This window comes from Eptesicus fuscus, chromosome 14 (genome assembly GCF_027574615.1).
Source record: "Eptesicus fuscus isolate TK198812 chromosome 14, DD_ASM_mEF_20220401, whole genome shotgun sequence".
NCBI classification, from domain to species: Eukaryota; Metazoa; Chordata; class Mammalia; order Chiroptera; family Vespertilionidae; genus Eptesicus; species Eptesicus fuscus.
Genome location: NC_072486.1, coordinates 35,300,834 through 35,320,063, shown reverse-complemented (window position 1 = coordinate 35,320,063; position 19,230 = coordinate 35,300,834). Strand labels below are relative to the sequence as shown.

The 19,230-nt window shown below is 35.5% G+C and overlaps 1 protein-coding gene across 1 annotated transcript in view; it reads right to left on the bottom strand.

Moving 5' to 3' along the window:
- HGF (hepatocyte growth factor) overlaps positions 1-18,941 on the bottom strand; it is a 62,798-nt gene extending 43,857 nt beyond the window's left edge. Inside the window, exons 1-6 of the mRNA XM_008149569.3 lie at positions 18,882-18,941; positions 18,470-18,581; positions 11,723-11,888; positions 8,327-8,439; positions 6,449-6,563; positions 1,405-1,547 (exon numbers count right to left, since the gene is read on the bottom strand). Of these exons, the coding sequence (XP_008147791.2) occupies positions 1,405-1,547; positions 6,449-6,563; positions 8,327-8,439; positions 11,723-11,888; positions 18,470-18,557 (625 nt within the window). The 5' untranslated portion in view covers positions 18,558-18,581; positions 18,882-18,941. The remainder of the gene's footprint in view (positions 1-1,404; positions 1,548-6,448; positions 6,564-8,326; positions 8,440-11,722; positions 11,889-18,469; positions 18,582-18,881) is intronic.
- Between the last annotated feature and the right edge of the window lie 289 nt (positions 18,942-19,230).

The window sequence follows — 19,230 nt, the reverse complement described above, 5'->3', positions numbered from 1 at the left end:
TTATCATACAGACCAGACAGGTAACATACAGTTTGACCACGTTATTTTCCTTGAAAACACTTTCCAAGGTCAAACAAAATCAATTACAAAACTCCTTGCAATGATTTTCAACCTCAAAAAATGGTGATAATGGAGAGTTTCCCAAAAGCACGTTATTTTCTTCCAGGTGTAAATTTAAGGCAAACATTAATGACAGACTTATTCATACAAAACAGACTTGTTCATCATGTTATCACAGATCAGTTTATTATTTTTTAAAAGAAAAGAAAACAATGATGAAGAAGTTATAGTGAACAGAATACGATATGGAATGAATGAAAAGTAAGGATTTACAAACAGAGATAGAACTGGCTCTGGCACATGATGTCAATTTTAAATTAACTAACAACAGAAAACAAATCCACCTTCTCTGTGACAATTAACTAACAATGATATTTTTTATGTGATACTATCAACCTAATATTAGATTGATATTTATGGAAGAAATGTCTTTTAAAAAACTGGTTCATTAACAAATAGGTAAGATAACTTACTATAAAAATTGGACAGTATTTCAGCAGACCCCACCCCCACCCACCCCTAAGAACTTTGAAATCCTACTAAATTTCTATCAGAATGAAATCCATGTTTCATTTGGATTTTCAGAATTTTAGGTTCTGACAGAACAGCTATTCTATTCGGTAGCCAGATAACTAAGAAAACTAAACGGCATACAATGCTGAAATGGTTACTCTTCCTTCTCGTCAGTCATTCAGTTTTCCATTGCAAAAGTAAGGACAGTGCCCTCTTATGCTGTGAGAGGAGGTAAAAACATAGACATGGATTTAGGGTGCCTGCCTTCAAGACAGCCTTGATCTCTTCAGATACTATTCTGAACAGTGGTCCAGTCTATGTATTAGATTTGGTTCTAGTCACATTTGTAGCAAAACGCACACAGGTGTGTCCAATTCCAGTGACCCCCCCTCCCATATGCCCTTCTGGGTTCATAGACCAATGCTGCACCGCTGCTGTGTAAGCAGGAGTTTGATGAATAGAGAATTAGCTCTACTCATAACGAGCTAAGTTTCATCTGGTTCCTTTCAGAGGATGTATGGAAACAGACTTTGAGGCAGGTGAGCTCCACACCGTTAATGAAAAAGTCCGAACTTATACTCTCCCCAGAATGATGCCTCAGGCTCTATCTAAACTCACAAACTGATAACTGGCTTCCTTATTCTGCATTCATCTGGTGGTGATCAGGTTTTAAAACTGTGTATAAAGTGCTCAATTAATTCTCTATGGTTGTGTTTGAATAAACAACATATTCACTGCGATTCGGTTTGTCTTTGTTTAACCTTTCATGCGAGCTGCAGATCTACGCAAAGGAGGAGCAGAGGGCCCCACACGGCATTCAGGTTCATTTACCTTCTGAACACTGAGGAATGTCACAGACTTCGTAGCGTACCTCTGGATTGCTTGTGAAACACCACGGTCCCCCTTCTTCCCCTCGAGGATTTCGACAGTAGTTTTCCTGTAGGTCTTTACCCCGATAGCTCGAAGGCAAAAAGCTAGTTTTAAAATGATAATCATTACAGTATAAGCGCATGCAACTTGACTTTGGGCCTATTAAATTTACTAATTAGTGGGTATATTTTCCCTGAAAGTAAAAAACACATTTATTCTAACTCAGACCTCCATCTACAGGGTGGGGCAAAAGTAGGTTCACAGTTTGTGAGTATGCAAAACGCAGAGTTTATTCCTGTATTATCATTTATTAATTAGGTATTGTTTTCCATATGGACAACTGTAAACCTACTTCTGCCCCATCCTGTATATTAACTTTAATTGTTATTCCCATCCATTCTTAAAATCCTTAAATTTTATAAACACTTAGCTAACAATTCACATGTTCAACATTCATGTCTGGATTTTCCAAGAGCCAAACATTTAAGAACCTAGTGAACATCGTTTGTACCACAATTTCAAAGCTTTCATTCAAAGGCAGCAAGTGATTGAGCAAGGCCACTAAGGAGAGAACTGAAGAAACACTGCAATTGACCTTGAAATCTCACAGTTACACTGCTTATCCCACATAATTACTTGTTTATTTGTTGCTTTTATTATGAAGAATGTTCCTCCTATTTTCTGAACAACTGAGAAACAGCTTGATGAAGTAACAGGAACAAAGGGTCTAGAATCAAATGAAACCTGGACTCAAATTTCAACTCTCTCACTTGGCTTCTCAGCCTATTAGCTTACCTGTACAATGAATATAACCATAACTTATAACACAGTATACTGTGTTACCATATCTTACACAGTATATGGTTGTTTTGAGAATTTGTAAGAGATGACAGAATAATTAACAATAAATGCTACCTATTATTAAGCACATTCCACTTAGTAGTCTTTACTCTGTGGAAGTAAAAATTAAACAATTGAATGAACAAGTAAAGCTCGTATGATTTCACAGTTTCCTAAGAGTTTTAATTTTCAAAGGAAAAAAGTAGTCATCTTTTGTCTTAGTTTTAATCCTATTATTCCAGAATAATTTAGGATACCTTTTGTATGTGCCATTGCTTGAAATTTATTTTCTTTCATTTTTGTCAGTTCTCCAATTTTTGATAGTAACTTTATAATGAAATACTATTGTTCTGATAGATTCAAAACTGATTTTACTCTTTTTCATAAAGTAATGTATTAATCAAATTTACCTTAGAAAATTCTCTTATAACTCTATTTTATGGAAAAGCTTAGTATAGTAGAGTAGTAAGAATAAGTTATTGTTAATCACAAAATTTATATCGCTGCCATATATGACACCAGTTCTTAGATTACTTATTTACTTTTGGGGTTTTCAACTTCCAGATGTATAAGATGAATGGAGTGAATTAGATTATTATGAAGTCCTTCATTTTGTATCATTTTACATACTCAGTTTACTTAAGAAACTATTAAATAATGGATTTAGCACATATTAAATGAACACATTAACTGTATAGCTTTAGAGAATATTTTTGTTCTACATACACACACACACACACACACACAAATAAATATATACACATATACACACATATACCTTTCCAGTGGATTTTTAAAGCAAAAAAGAAGCTGTGAAGAAGTAGTGAATGAATCAATAAACAACTTAGTAGGAAAAATACAAATAGAAAGGAGATAAAATGTAAATCAAACCTAAAAGTGGCTGAAAAATGAATAAACTTGTCCCACTAGAGTTAACAAAATGAGAAATGAAGAGAAAAGATGTGCTTCTTTTCACAATTCTTTATCAATTCATATTGAATTCCTCTTTAAGGCATGCAGGGTAACAAGAATACCAGGTCATCTCTTCTCTTCATTCTTTGGCATATATGGCTTTTTACCCAAATTAACTGGTTTTCCTTTGTGCTTTGTGGTGTTAGCATGATTTTTTTTTGGCAGCCTGTACCTGACCGAGGGTTGAAGCCTAGTCCCGCTCTGTTCACTTATTTTTATATATATATATATATTTTATTGATTTTTTTACAGAGAGGAAGGGAGAGGGATAGAAAGTTAGAAACATCAATGAGAGAGAAACATCAATCAGCTGCCTTCTGCACACTCCCTACTGGGTATGTGCCCGCAACCAAGGTACATGCCCTTGACCAGAATCGAACCTGGGACCCTTGAATCTGCAGGCTGACGCTCTATCCACTGAGTCAAACCGGTTAGGGCTCTTTTCACTTATTTGTGTTCATTCAACAAATGTTTATGAAAACCTGTTATACCAAAGCCCTATGCCAGTCAACAGGATTTGTAATAAACTTTTATTTACATATATAGTATTGTTGGTTCTTTGTCCTTGTTGGCAAGGCTTTACGAGAGATAAGTAAAGAAATATTTAAAATTGAGTTATATTTAAAGGTTCTTTGAAATATAAATTAGATCTTCTGGTGCTAGTCACCTTTTCTTTTCTTTTAATATAAATGGTGTTCATAGGAAACTTGAACTATTCCATCATCTGCTTCATTAATGAATGCTGGGTGGCCAATGAAAGATAGAGGTGTAGATATCAGGTCACCTGATTTTCTGGTTAAGTTTCTATACTAATTTCATCATCTATCATCATCTTCCCATTAAGCTACTTGTAAAATATTTCAATTTAGGGAGTCAACAACAAATCATTCCTCTAGACAGAGACATGTATATATTTCTTTTTCCATTTCCCATGAAGTTAATCATTAGTTAACACTTCAAAGTATTAAGCAATCATGTTGATATTTTAATAAGCTGATAATTGATGATAATTAAGTGTTGCTCCCACTGAATTTCTTAAAATTTTGATTAATGTACAAGATCTTCTCAGCCCTAAACTCAAGGAAATGTTTGTTGGAAAAATAGCTGATTGGACTGGAAAGCCTGTTCCCAGGGAGATCTATTTCACATTTACTCCTCTAGCAGAGAATCACAATCATAGAGAAATTGGATTGAAATAAGACCTCTACTGGGTCAGTCCAGTGCACTCTCCTTAACTAAGGCTGGATTGATTTCAAATGCTATTCATTTGTTCATGAAAAGCATAGATCTATGTATTTAAATAAGATGTTTTCCGTACTATCCTGGGAATGGCACCATCCACATACTTATGAGAGGACAAAACGAATTATTTGTTTGTTTTTTAAGTATAAGGACAATTCTCCATTTCATAGATATCTGTGTATAATTAAAAGTAAATATGATCCCCCTTATGTGTGGAAGCTAATGAACAAAATAAGCTGACCAACAAAGTAGAAACAGAGGCATGGTTACAAGGGACAGACTGACAGCTGTCAGAGGGGAGGGAGGAGGGAGAGGCTGGATGAAAGAAGGTGAAGGGATTAGCCAAAGAACATATATGCATAACCCATGGACACAGACAACAGTGTGGTGATGGCCAGAGGGAAGGGGGAGTGGGGGCTGGGTGGAGGTGGACAAAGAGGGGATAATGGGGACATCTGTCATAGTGTCAACAATAACAATAAAGTTAGAAAATAAAAAAATTAAAAAATCAATAATTTGAAAAAATTAGTTATTTTCTGTTACTGAGACACTGGAAAGCTGATCAGTTTGGACACTTATTATCTGGTATTAATTAGGCTGAGATCACAAGTTTGATCCCAATGTGGAGCAACAAACTCTTTTTCTTTGTATGTGGGCCAATTTACTCATCTTTGTTTACTGAAGTAAAATCATCTTTCATAATTATACCCTCCAAAAAAATTAATGGAATGGGATAAAAAGTGGATTCATTGAGGCAAAGTTATCCTCACTATTGCAAAAACAAGTGACAGCAGGTGTCCTACTGACCTGCTAAGTGTATGATGCCCTGGGCTTGTTGAAAGCAGGACTCAGATTCTGGCCATCCCACTTACTAGGTGTGAATGACCTTGAAAAGTTACTAAGGCTCTTTGTGCTTCAGCTTCCCCCTATATAAAACAGAATTAATAAAACGATCCACTATGTGTTTCTTGGAAAGATTAAAGGTGATAGACCCGGTATACTGCTCAGCAAGGTAACTGGCACATGGTAATCTGAATCTTCTAATGCATTTAATAACCAGGGAGAGCTGTTTTTCAACTACTTTAGTTCCAGTTAAAATTATTTGTAAAATAAACCTTGAAAACTGGCTAAATTTAGTTCTCTAGTAGGTAGTAGATATCTATGTTTCTCCTCCATTATGATTCCAACTTTCAGACTAATGAGCCTATGGCTACTATGTTTACTAGTCTTTAAAAAGCATTCATTTCATAATGAACACAATTTTAAGTGTAGACATTTAATTCCCAAGGAATGAGAAGGTTGTGTTTTGTTTGTTTTCAGTCATTGCACAGTAGGTAAAACAGGAAAGCTGGTCAGAGGCATGAGTTTTTAGCAGACATTCTCAATTTTGACTGTACTTTGGAATCATCTGGTGAGCATTTTTTTTAAATGATGGTGCATGGGTTATTGCACCCAAGAAATGTTGATTTAATTGGTCTATGCTGATACCTGGGTGGCAGGATTTGTTATGGGCTTCTAGCAGGTGATGTTAATGTGCAGCCAAGGCTGAGAACCCCCATGGTTAAAGAACATTTGGCCTGGCCACTGGGTAAGGTCAGAATGTGATCCATCTCTAATTTATAGTCAACCTCTCCACCTCCAGCTGCACAATGCAGAACCTTCTTGAAGGCAAAGGGAGGGAGGAATCTTTTAAAATTATGTTTCCATTATTTTTTCACAAACACTAGGATCTATAAATTGAAGTTTTGAGATAGGATGACGTTAGGCCACATCTGAATGATTAATTTGTTCATCTTTGTCTAAATACCAGTCATGGATTCACATAATCCTTGGCCTAATATAATTTAGCAAGGTTGTCTAAGTTATTATAGAACTGTAGAATTATTCTGAAGGACTAACACACATAATAAAAAAAAAGAAGTTTATCCTCTCTTCTTCATGCTGTTCTTACCTGTGCTCGTGGGGTATCATGGAATTCCAGGGCTGGCATTTGATGCCACTCTTAGTGATAGATACCGTTCCTTTGTAGCTACCTCCTTTACCAATAATGCAGTTTCTAATATAGTCTATCAGAAGAAAGCAGAGAAAAATGCTGTAACTGTGAGTAACATGCGGTATATATCTAAAAGTAAAAGAAACTTCCATTCAAACCTTTAAGTAATTAACACTTGTAAACTACTGTTTTTCAAATCATATTGAAATGTCTTGCCTAAAGCTTCTACTAATATTTTCAAAATAATACATTTCAGAATAATACAAAACAACAACAACAAAAAGTCTATTGAGAAGTTTTAATTTTGTGAGCATATAGTTGGATAACTGAAGATATTAGTCTATGTATTTAACATAGTTTCTATACTCAATTGCCCAGACAAACTTAATTTGGCAGAATGATTTGCTAAATTATGCAGACCATGTTAAGAAAATATTAAAAATGAAAATTAATGGATTTATAAAACCTATATTGAATTCAGAAAGTTACTTTAAAATAATAAAAATAACTAATTTGTCTTTCAGTAAAATGGTGTGGGTTTTGTACGTGTGTGTGTGTGTGAGTGTGTGTGTGTGTGTGTGAGAGAGAGAGAGAGATAATTATATTATTTTGATTTTTCCATATTTTTACTAATATTTCCACTGCTAAATTGCAGGGCAATCAAATTGAAACATGCTGAATATTTCTGTCAAACAATATCAACTACAATACAGTTGTTAGTTGAAGATGGTCTTATACTAGAGTATGAATTATATTTAGGATTTGTAGAATTATTGGGGTGTATAGAGATCATCTTATTTTCTACCATGAACCAATCTTAATTTAATTTAGACATGTACCATATTATAAGAAAATATCTGTGTATATTATCAAATACCTAAATTAATAAGACAATATGATTGAAGAAAGCATTAAAATTAAAATCAATGCTATTATCATAAATACAATCCATAACTATTTCTTGTGATGAGAGATTTATCTTTTCAAATTCATATTTATTTAACATTCTTCAATTATTTGATATAATTCTGCTTTTTACAAAGTAAATACCTTGTGAATATAATGTTAGAATACTAAAATAGGCAAATTAACAAAAAGTTTGGTCTCAATTCTTCTTTAAAAAATTTTTTTAGCCTGGCCAGTGTGCTCAGTGGTTAAGTGTCAACCTATGAACCAGGAGATGAAGCTTCAATTCTCAGTCGGGGCACATGCCTAGGTTGTGGGTTCCATCCCCAGTGCGGGGTGTACAGGAGGCAGCCAATCAATGATTCTCTCTCATTATTGATGTTTCTATCTTTCTCTCCCTTCCTTTCTGAAATCAATATAATATATACATATATGTATATAAAAATATATATATATATGTATATTTTTAAATGTTTTAAAGAACATAATAATTAGAAATAGATCCAACTATTTTTTCAATATCTCCACTTTTTTTATTATTAGCAATCATCACTATAGCTTAGATATTTAAAGTTGTTAAAATTTAAAATACTATAGTAATCCCCAAATTTGCTGTAATGTAAGATGTCTTAAACTAGTAGCTTAAGATGGCACTTTGCAAAATGACATGGAGAATACCAGTTCTAGGAGAGGCTCCTAGAAATAAACTGAGAAGAGGTCATCTAATTATGGGAAGTTGGAAAATGATCTCTGTAATCAAAAGTGTCATTCTATTATCAAGTCTCTAGTGTCATACGTCTTAGTAGATGAATTAACTGTATAATAGATCCAGTATATAACAGAAAAATCCATGGAAAAGAGAACTGTGGCAGGAATTTACATATTTTTATACTTGATTTCATTATGAATATTTAGAAAGTGGCCAGTTACCTTTGTTTTCATAGAGGTCGAATTCATGGCCAAACTGTTTTTTCACTCCAGTTGACATGCTATTGAAAGGGAACCAGAGGCATCGTTTTCTTGTTTTATCAAAAACAAAGGCCCTGAAAAAAATATCTGAATGAAAAGAAGGAATACTACTATTTATACAGTTTTTAAAGATTGGGCACATGGTTTAACCAAGGAGGGCAATATAAAGTCTTTCTAAACTAAAATTATAAATGCAAAAATCTCTTAACCATAAATAGTAAAGTATTTGATAACATTTTCTACATAAGAACCGATGTTGGAATTCTGAAGTGTTTTCTTCCCATTAAGAAATGGTATTAAAATTCCTTACTATGCTACTTATGATGCCACCATGTACAAGCCTTCATTTCTTAGTATTTTGACAACTTTTAAATAATATCAATAAGGGGAAATAACTTTTGTAAAACAAATATAAAAAAGACATAAAATTTTAGAAAATATTTTACTTATTATTTTATTTACTACATTTCATTCTATATCCATAACTTCAAAACATATTCACAAACTTTGTGCTTTGTATTTTTAAATATCTACCTATAAAAACATTTTACAGCTGACATAGTAATTAAAAGCAAATCATAAAAGTATTATTTTTGTAGCTGTGACAGAATAACTTGATAAGATAAAATTGGCTAATAATAGATTTGAATTTTGATCTGGTAGACTATAAGCTTATGCCATACATGTTAAATTCCCTATTTCCTTACGGTAGTGTTAGGGGGGAGAGTGTTAAATGATCTTGAGACCATAGTAATTAGATAAATAACATATATAAAAATAAACAAACATCTAAAAATAAACCAATAGTTTCCCACTTAACTTTACATTAAAATAAAAATGTACCACACATATATAAACTACTTTTCTATAAGGCTTTGACATGAGATAACCTTGCAGGAGCCTCATCGGGAACATGCAAGATTATCCTCTGTGACTACAAATGTGGTTACATCTGGAAAGTGAGGGACAGGGTTTCCAGCTCACTGATTTCCTTCACTTTTTTCCTCTCCTTCCATTACTATGCCATATTCTCTCAGAAAACTGTGTCCTTCAATCATTTTACACTTTATATGGACTGGATCCTGGCCGTCAAATTTAAGTTTGACTTTAAGAGTCTTTATCTTAGCCTTATTTTAATTATCTTCATTTCAAGAATTTATTTTGTCTAGTTTCCTAGTTGGTCATGGCAGGAGGGCAATTCCAGTAAGAGTAGCTCAGTCATGGCTTGAAGAGGAAAGCCTCCTGTTTTCTTCTCTTGAGCCAACTGATGAATAGCAATTTTCTGAAGAGCTTAGAATCAGGCACTCTGGTGATCTTTCCTACCCAGCAAAGGAAAACTTCAATCTCTATACAATCAGTTTTGTTGATCCCTTCTCGAGAGAAAAGAGTGTTTGACAAACGTTCCACCCCATGCCAACTCAATCCCAGATGCTTTCACACAGCTTTGTTGGCATTTTCCAAACATTTTCCTATATTTGCTCTTGTTTGCCAATGATTCTAGTCCACATAACAAGTCGGCAAAAATACCATTTAATTCATTAAGAACCTAATTTCAGAGTATCACAGTATATATGTATTTAATTCTGAATAACTAATGTATTTAGTGGTTCCAAACACGTATGTATAATACACACATATTAGGATAGATAAGTGAGAAGGATGATACAATTTCTAGGCAGGAAAACTTTGTCTGTCCATGGGTTTTATTACATGTGATTTTCTGTACAGGTTGCCATAAATTTGGAGACTAAATTTAACTCAACCAGAATATGGTAGGAAAATATGAAACCTCATATACATGGGATATGTAAAGGTATATTAATCAGGTCACATGTGTCCTCCAATGAAGCAAATTCATTTTCGTTTCTACTAAATAAAACAAAGGAAAAGGTTTTTGGTTTGGTTTTAATAGGCATAAGGCTGATTAATGTGAAAATTGAAAGGTAGCAATACTGCCTCTCTGAATTATCCCATCACTTTTCATCCAGGAGAGTGTATTGTCAGAGTCAGAGTTAAAAACCAACAATGATTGTGGTTCTCTAATTCTCTATGCCCTGCCTTTCCAACCCCAAGAGGGGAAAATACAGTAAATCCAACCTCCTCAGTTGCCAGAAGAACATCTCCATAAATCTACACAGTTGAGATGTTGATTGAGAGTGGTTTTCTCTAATTTACTTTTAACTAACTCAAGGCTTTTATCAGAAAACCAGGGAAAAGAAGCAGAATCATCATAGGAAAATACTTGCAAAGTCAATCCCCCACTATTCTTGCCAAGAAATATCTCCCTGAAGTGGCAGTTTGGCTATAAAATACTTCCAGAGGAGTTGTAATTGGATAGGAAGGAGATAGTCTCTCCTCCCTCTAAATCTATTGAAGTTATTCTCTGACCATGTCCTTTCCCCTCAGGCCCATAACATTCATTTCTCTGAGAAAGGCAAGATGAAATTCAGACCACTTGCCATGACATTACTAAATCTGTGTTCCCATTATGTGTCATGACCCAAATGTTATAGAGCAGAATTTAAAATTTACAGGGTGTCATGCTAAATCCTTTAACATGTGGGATGACATAGGGAATGAAAGGGAGGAAAGTAAGTGAGGGGAGAAATGTTTATGGAGAAGAACTAGGAAACACATTTTCCTTGGGCAGTTAGGATGAAATTGTCACCTTCATGGCCCAAAATTCCAAATTGTATCCTCTGGGATTACTGGCAAGGTAGTAAGGAATTCTCTGTGAGGTCACACAGGGACTTCACAAGTAAGAAAACTCACTCTGAGTCCCCACATGCCTCTCTGAATTACCCCCTCACTTTTCATCTAAAATGTCATCATCACTACCCTGGCCTAAACAGTCTCTGCTGCTGACACCAATCCCTCTAGTTTTTAATCCTATTCTCTCAACACCTTTTATTTAAATCCCTAAAGACAATGACATAAGTTACAGTAAATTTTGGCTATTGCCCAACATATATTCTAAAAATTTCTTCACTCCTCTTGAAAGAAAAAAAAAATGTTTACTCTGAATAGAATATTTTAAATGTTTTTTAAAACATTTAAAAGTGAGATAAAAGTAAATCTAATTACCTTTCAGTTCCTAAAGTTCAATTGTTTATAAGATGAGAAAATGTAAATTCCATAACCAAAGCCACTGTGGATTCACTTTATATGTGCTTCCTTACTCATATTTCCATCAACTGAGAGCTCAGTCTTCTGTTGTAATGTGTTTAACACTAAAGCCAAGCTTATAATTTTAAGGGCAAATTACATTAAATACAAAAAACAAAACAAAAAACATGATGATAATAATTACATATTGTATTTGGAAAATTATCCTAAGAACAAAATGAAGTGACTTACTTGCAAGTAAATGGAAGTCCTTTATTCCTAATACATCTATTAGCACACTGGTCTGCCGTATTCATTTTTTTTGTTTTTATCTTCAATAATGGGTCTTCTTTAAATAGAGTAGTCTTTGCTGACTTCTTGAATTCATGAAGTGTGTTTCTTCTTTTCTTCTGTCCTTCTATTAATAATAATTATAAAACACACATAAGGAATATGCTTTTGAGGCTAATGTAAAAAAAAAAAAGTGCTTAAGGATCAAGATAATGATTTTATCTGACAACATACTAGACCTCCAGGAGTTGGGGATAGAGTAAGGTAGGCAATGATACTCTCAGATAGTTAAGAGAAAAACGGAATATTATAATCAGTGAAGAATAAATAACTTGTCATGTAGAGTCACTTCACTCATCTACATTCTTTCAAATTAAGGATGTTTTTAAAAATTAGGGCAGAGTTCACTCTAAAGAAATAAATAACATGATATTCTCCAAACAGTATGAAAGCAAGGGCCAGGGCATATCATATCATGCTCTATAATTAAATTTGTCATTTCCTTCCATAAGTGATCTGTATGTAAGTTATAGTATTAATTAGACAAGCCAATTCAATAACAGATAAGAAACTTCTCACTAAAATTGGGGCAGTGGACACATTTTTCTGACTTGCTCTTTAAAGCATTTCATACTATTCATATTTTAGCTTTTCTCATTTCCTACATAAGTGTCTTCTGTGCTTGGGGGCATGAGTTCTTAGTATCACTGAACTGTTTGTCTTGAAATCAATCCAAATGCTGCAAATCAAATGTATGTAAAGCTTCATCCTTTAATGTAACAACATCATTTTTCTTCATGGAAGTACTCGACAAGGCGCCTAGATAGCATGAATCCTCCTATTAAAAACTTGAGGACAGCCGAAACCGGTTTGGCTCAGGGGATAGAGCGTCAGCCTGTGGACTGAAAGGTCCCAGGTTCGATTCCAGTCAAGGGCATGTACTTTGGTTGTGGGCACATCCCTAGTGGGGAGTGTACAAGAGGCAGCTGATCGATGTTTCTCTCTCATTGCTGTTTCTAACTCTCTATCCCTCTCCCTTCCTCTCTGTAAAAAATCAATAAAATATATTTAAAAAACAAAAAAACCTGAGAACAGAACTAAAACATCTAAAAGATGTAATCTATTGAATAACATTTGAGTATCATGAACTTGCTTCTTTATTCTCAACTTGCCTAAAGTTGTCTGGTTTGTAATGATGATCACCATCTTCACCATGAGGATGAAAATGTCTAAGAGACTGCAGCTATTGCATAATAAGGATAGACATGATTGTGCCCTCCTCTGCCTGTCCATCCTTTTGAACACCCTATAAGAAAGGCAGTAATAATATATTCATTTTAAAGATGTAGATACCAAGACACAGGGAAAAAATGACCATTTAGAAGATTTGACTCGAAACCCAGCTGCCTAGCTTCAGAACCCCCACTCTTAAACACTTAAGATGCCTTCTTTTCTCTTAGCATTGCTAAGAAAGAATGTGAGAATATGGCTTGTAAATATTTCATGAAGATTTAGATTAGAGCTATCAGTAGAGAAGTAACTTGGACAGTAGAACAGACAATGCATTCCTGGCTTTTATATGTGGTGAAATGTGTCAAGAAAAGAGAGTGAAATTTTGTCTAAAAACTTTGGAACTATGGCTAGTAGAGTGAGGTACCAAGAATGGCATTGTACTCTTAAGTTTGCCAGCAACCACTGGCTCCAGTTGGTTTATTAAGAGGACAGATGCTACTCATTAATGTCTTTCCTAACCTGAAGTTCACAATAAATAAGAGAAAACATGAAGTCTTCTAAATGTCTAGTTCTCTATAAAACTCCAGAACACAGGGCCCAAAAGAGTGGTATTAATTTCTGTAGTAATGCTTTCATTTTTTAACTTTTCTTTGCCCTACAAAATTAAATGGCTATGGCACAACAGATGTAATTTAAACGACATTTTAACATAAAAATTCAATCAACCAAATAATCTATCAACATGTTTTTTATTGAGTGCGGACCAAATGCCTTGCATAACGTTGGCAGACAGATGATAATTCTGGCATTCTCATGGGCTCGCCAGATGACTTTGTTTAATTACCTGAAATGCTAATATCCCAATTACTCAATCTAAGAAAAATACAAGTTGTATTATAGTTGAACTAAAAGGAGCTATTTAAACTATTATCATTAAGTAAATATTTGGAAACCAATTTGGATAAATAATGTTACTAATATGCAAAGTTTTAGTTTTGTTTTTGGAATTTTATTCTTTAATTTCTGGCATAAGAGTGAAACTTATTCTCCCAAGGGGAAAAAAATAGTACAATTCTTTTCAAATTTGGTTTATAATACAGGGCCATGTTAATGGAAGATAAGTTTCTTCATTAAGAGGTTCTTCTTCATTTGACCTTAGTGGACTATTTCTCAGGTGCTATGAAGTGTATCACAGCATAATAGTCATCTGATTTCCTACACAAATAGAAATATTTCTTAGAGGCAAACGTAGTTAATAGATGCAGATCATCTATTTTAAAAATTGTCCACCAAAATGGAAGAATTATATATATATCAAATGAATTCTTTTAACTAAAAATATTGAATTACAAATGACCTCATGTATTAGGTATTTATTATACACATCTAAGTGAGAGAGAAATTTAAAAAGTCCAAGATAAATATTAAATTCAGATATGTATTTTACTAATTACTAAAAAAATAGAATCCCTGGTCAATGCTCTGCTTCTTTTCTTGATACCATGTAATATGAAAGCAAGCATTGAAGACTACTGTGAGAAAGAAAGTCTCTGTGGGTTTGCTGGTTGTGTTTAATTCTACAGCTCCTCAGTTGTCCTATTGAAATGTGTTAATGTGTGGCTTACCTCATAAAAATAGTCTACTCTTGCTTGCTGATAAATTTTTCCATCACTACATCTCATGTAAAGATCAAAAAGCATTCTAAAAGGCAAATAAATCCATGATTTCCCTTTACTAGATAACAAATAGGAGTGAAAGGCTTGTCTGGGCTACAAAGCTAATGAGAAGCAATCAGAACCAGATACCAGGATTCCCTTTCCACTATTCATTTGTCATGACTTAGAAGCTTTCCCTTATAATTCAGTCATTTCTCCTGGGTCAGTAACTAAGTACTCAAAAATGTGAAGTTCAAGCTAATTGTACATCATGTAATCCATACACCTATAAAAGTTAATTTCTTCTTCAATAAAAGAAAAATTCAAAACAGAAGTCATTAAAAAGCAGCATCCAAAAAAATTATCTTCCATATGTAGTAACAACTGATGCTTATTTTACTGAAAACAGTTAAAAGACAAGTTTAATTTGGGAAGAAACTCAAAAATATCTTTGGATCAGATTTTGCCCTACTAATTTTGTGCATGGCTGTTAGTTGAAGTTTATAAACAAAATAGTGAAATGAAATCAAAGGGTGAGAGATCACTCCAACTTTGTCATGTTTTCTGTACTTTAAATTGTAACTACTCTTTCCTCTTCTCCTAGTCTGGGAAATACTCTAGAAGCTGTGTTTCCTGAAGAACCTAAAGTCCCTATTTTAGAACTGAAATCATTAGGATTGTAGTGAAAACCTACAAACAGAGAGTAGGGTCAAATGTATCAAGGTGCTTGAAGAAAGACACATTTCTCCCCCTGGTCCCTGGGCCTCACACTCATTTCTCTCAGTACCTCATATATTTTCTTCTCTGTGTGGACTAACCATTGACTTCAAAGGAAAATCGTGCAAGGAAAGGATTTGCAGGGTGTGGAAAGATGCAGGAATCTGGCTCTACATATTCTGAGAAACCTACCCACATGATTAGTGGTTAACAGCTTGAAGTGGCAAGATGTTAAGATGAAAGTATACAAATAATTAATGGGAGAGAATGATTGTGACAGGAGGTTTTAAACTCCTCAAAGACAAGAATCATAAATACTGGTCCAGCATTTCATTGCTATTATCTAGGACTTGGAAATCACAATCATCTCCCCTTTTGCAGAGTAGGTAACAGCATCACAAATAAAGATGTTAAGAAGAAAGGCATTTTGTCAGACTTAAATCAAATGTTGCCATTTGAGAAGCAGCATAGGGATCTCTTCCAAAGAGATTTGCAAAATGAAGCAATGTTCAGTATGAGATTAGGGGCCTCCCTAGATATTTCCCTTCTCTTTCATTCCATTTCATTTCATTCCATAGAAGCTCCTCCTGGTCTCTTCTTCTGCTCTTTCTGCCTACCACTCTCCATCACCCAGCAACCAAAACAACTACACTGAAATGCAGTTTCTGTCAGGTACCTTGTCAACTGGAAAACTTGCAGCACTGCCCATAGTTTTTCTTATATTTCTTTATGGATTCTCTAAAGGCAGTTTCAATTGATTTCACAATTATTGGCTTCAGTATAAATATTTTTAATCCCATATATTTCATTCACATAGATTTGGGTAAGATACTCAGGTCTATCCCTTCACTAAGATAATTAAGGTCCTTAACCTCAGTTTTCTCATGTTAGATGAGTCCAACAATGCCAATCTTATTAGAATTAAATAAGCTTCACTTTTAGAGCTTGGTCCATAACAGTTGCTCAATAATGTAGGTTTCTTTCTCATTTGTTCATCTTTATATCCCCCACATTAGATGCTCATTTAATGCTTCAGCTGTTACAAGGGACTGGATGTTTGTTTCCAGTGTAGTTAGGAATAGATAGAGGGTAATTCTCCGTGCAACAACTTCTATAAACATGGCTTCGATTCACTGCATTGAATATTTCTTTAAAAACTTTTCAGTAAAATATCTCCATAATGCATTCTGCTCAGAACTGGTTGTCACTTTACTATAGTATCCAATTCTTTCCTAACATTGCATGACTTTACAATATGTACAATAAGATAAATCTTAAAGTATCACTGAAGCAAGTAACAACAACAAAAATTTTTAATGTTCAACATTAGATGATACTGAAAAGAACAAACTCTCTTTCTATGTCCTAAGAGGGCTATCCATGTTTTCCATTTTGAAGAATGTTATTTAAAAAAAAAGAACAACTATCAAAATAAATTTGCCACCCAAACAAAGGCAAACCCTCTTCTGATGACAATTTGAGCATTATACACTTCAGGAATTATTCACAGCATATCTGTAATTCCCAATTGGCCTCTCCTAGCCTGCCAGCACACTCTTGGGCTGCGTTTTCTCTACACTCAGGAAACGCAGTCATTTCAACATTAGCCAAAGTGAAATATAATTACGAATGTATATCTCCTGCCAAAACTTCATGATGCATGCCAAAAGCAAGTAGACATTGTCTACGGTTGATCTACTGTTTGGGTTTTCCACACTGTGTTCCCCTTGCATTCGAACAGATGACTTCAGGTAACCACAGTCTATTTCAGACTTTATCAGCACTTCAATCTTTAAAAATGAAAGCCCTCAAAATATCAGCCATGGTTTCAATTTATACTTAAATTCCCCTAATCCAGCCATGTCTTATAGGAATCTATTTTAACATGACACAGCTCAAGCATGATAACCTGGTGATGGCACTAACTTCTTTTTCACCTCTTCAGAAGTCTAACCTACCTGTTTTCAAACGGACCTTTCTAACGCAGTGTTGTTTTCCAAAAGGATCAATTCACAAAAGATAAGAAAGCCAGGTGGATTGAACGATTTCTTAACACCTAGCACATCCTTGATGTTTTCAACTCTTCTATTACATCAAGAGCTAGAGCAGAGGTCGGACGGACTTCATATTTAACTTATCTTACAAAATACAGCCAGTTCTCTGTTTTAGATTATAAAAAGGCCATGTCTACCATCTAGGCATTTGTTCCATTCTTTTATTCCCCTGTGCCCACCCATGATGCTCACTACTTTCTCCGGCTGGCATCCCAGCCACTACAATGATAATACAACCAAATGCAGATGTTTCCTCTTGCCCTGATAACAACAGAAAACTTCCCAAAGCAGCAAATGACATTTCTCAACTTCCAGGCAGTAGGTACTCCCAAGCAACTCCTTCCCAACCTGTAAATTCAGGGCAGAAAAGGAGACGCAGAAAGAAGCTCTGCAGCTTTAATCAAAGTTAGACAATTTTGTTTTTCCTGCCTTCCTTGCTCTGCAGTTTCAGAAAGACAGGCATCCATACCCAGAAAAAAATGAGATCTTAGAAGGGAGGCTTTCTCTTTCATTTTTCATAACATGCATCTACTCAGAGTTTAATCTGCCTTTCTCCAAATATAAACCTGCATGAAGCCATAATTTGGCTCTGAGTGTTTACAGAGTGATGTGGGGTCCTGGATGGTCACGGAAAAGTATCCTCTGGAAAAAAAACGAATCCCTGCTCCACTGACCATCACTCTCCCCTCTTCAGACCAGACCTTCTGTTCAACTTTAAACTTGTCCAAACCATCCAAGTTCCAGCCAGGGTTAGCACTTCATTCCTACCCCCAAGTCCACAACTATTAAGCTAAGTGAGAAGAGGGGCTGGGTCACTAGGGGGTGAGGGTGGGGTGGGGGAGACACACTGAGGGGATGTTAATTATCATCTGAAATGCTTTGCAAATAGATCAAAAGGAAGGACATTGAGAAGTTTAAAAAAACCCATACCACATACTGAGCTAAGAAAGGATGCTGGGGCTAGGGGAAAGAGAGAGTGCCAGGAAAAGAATAGGTTAGCAAGGGACAGGGAAAACGATAATAACAACGCAGAAGAAGAGAAAACTAACCTGCATAGGGGATGGCGATGGGAAGCAGCAGGAGATGGAGGAGGACATGCTGCAGCAGCAGGACTGGCAGGAGTTTGGTCACCCACATGGCGCTGGGCGCTGGCGGGTCCCACTGGAGGAGATGCCCGGGTGGAAGAATCCTGCTGCGACTCAGTGCCTGAAAGAGCCAGTCGGCTCCGAGCGGCTTTTTATTGCAATGAGCTAAATTTGTTGTGTGATTAACTGGAAAGATCTAGGTCTGAACTCCCTCTTACGGTAAGAAACTGTTTAACAACAGCCCCTTGACTCTCTTCCACCCCCTCCTTTCCTCACTGAACGCCCCCCCCCCTCCCCAACAACACCAAACAGATCCCAGTTCCCCGCGCCCCCCTTCCCCCTCCACTCTCCAACTCTGCTTAGGAAAGAAACTTACAAAGAAAAGGTCACCTGGCCTGGGGCCAGCTTCAATTTGGAAGCTCGAGCTCCAGATCCGAGTGCTCCTATCCGAGCAGGGAAGGGAGGAGCAAGGCTCAGCCCAATAGCTAAATCAAGGCACAGACAGAGAACCAGTTCGCTCAATTTAAACAGAAAATACATGTGTTTACATATCTATTTGGGAAAAGAGGAAGGGGAAGCAAGCAGACGAAGAGAGCAAAGGGCTGCTTTTTAGTCAAATGTGCCTTCGCTCTGAGCTGTCTAGTTCCACTGCTAGAGCGATCTAGGTATTCAAAACGCTGGCACAGGTGCCCAGGGGGTGAGAGGCAGGCTGGGAGGGGGAGGCA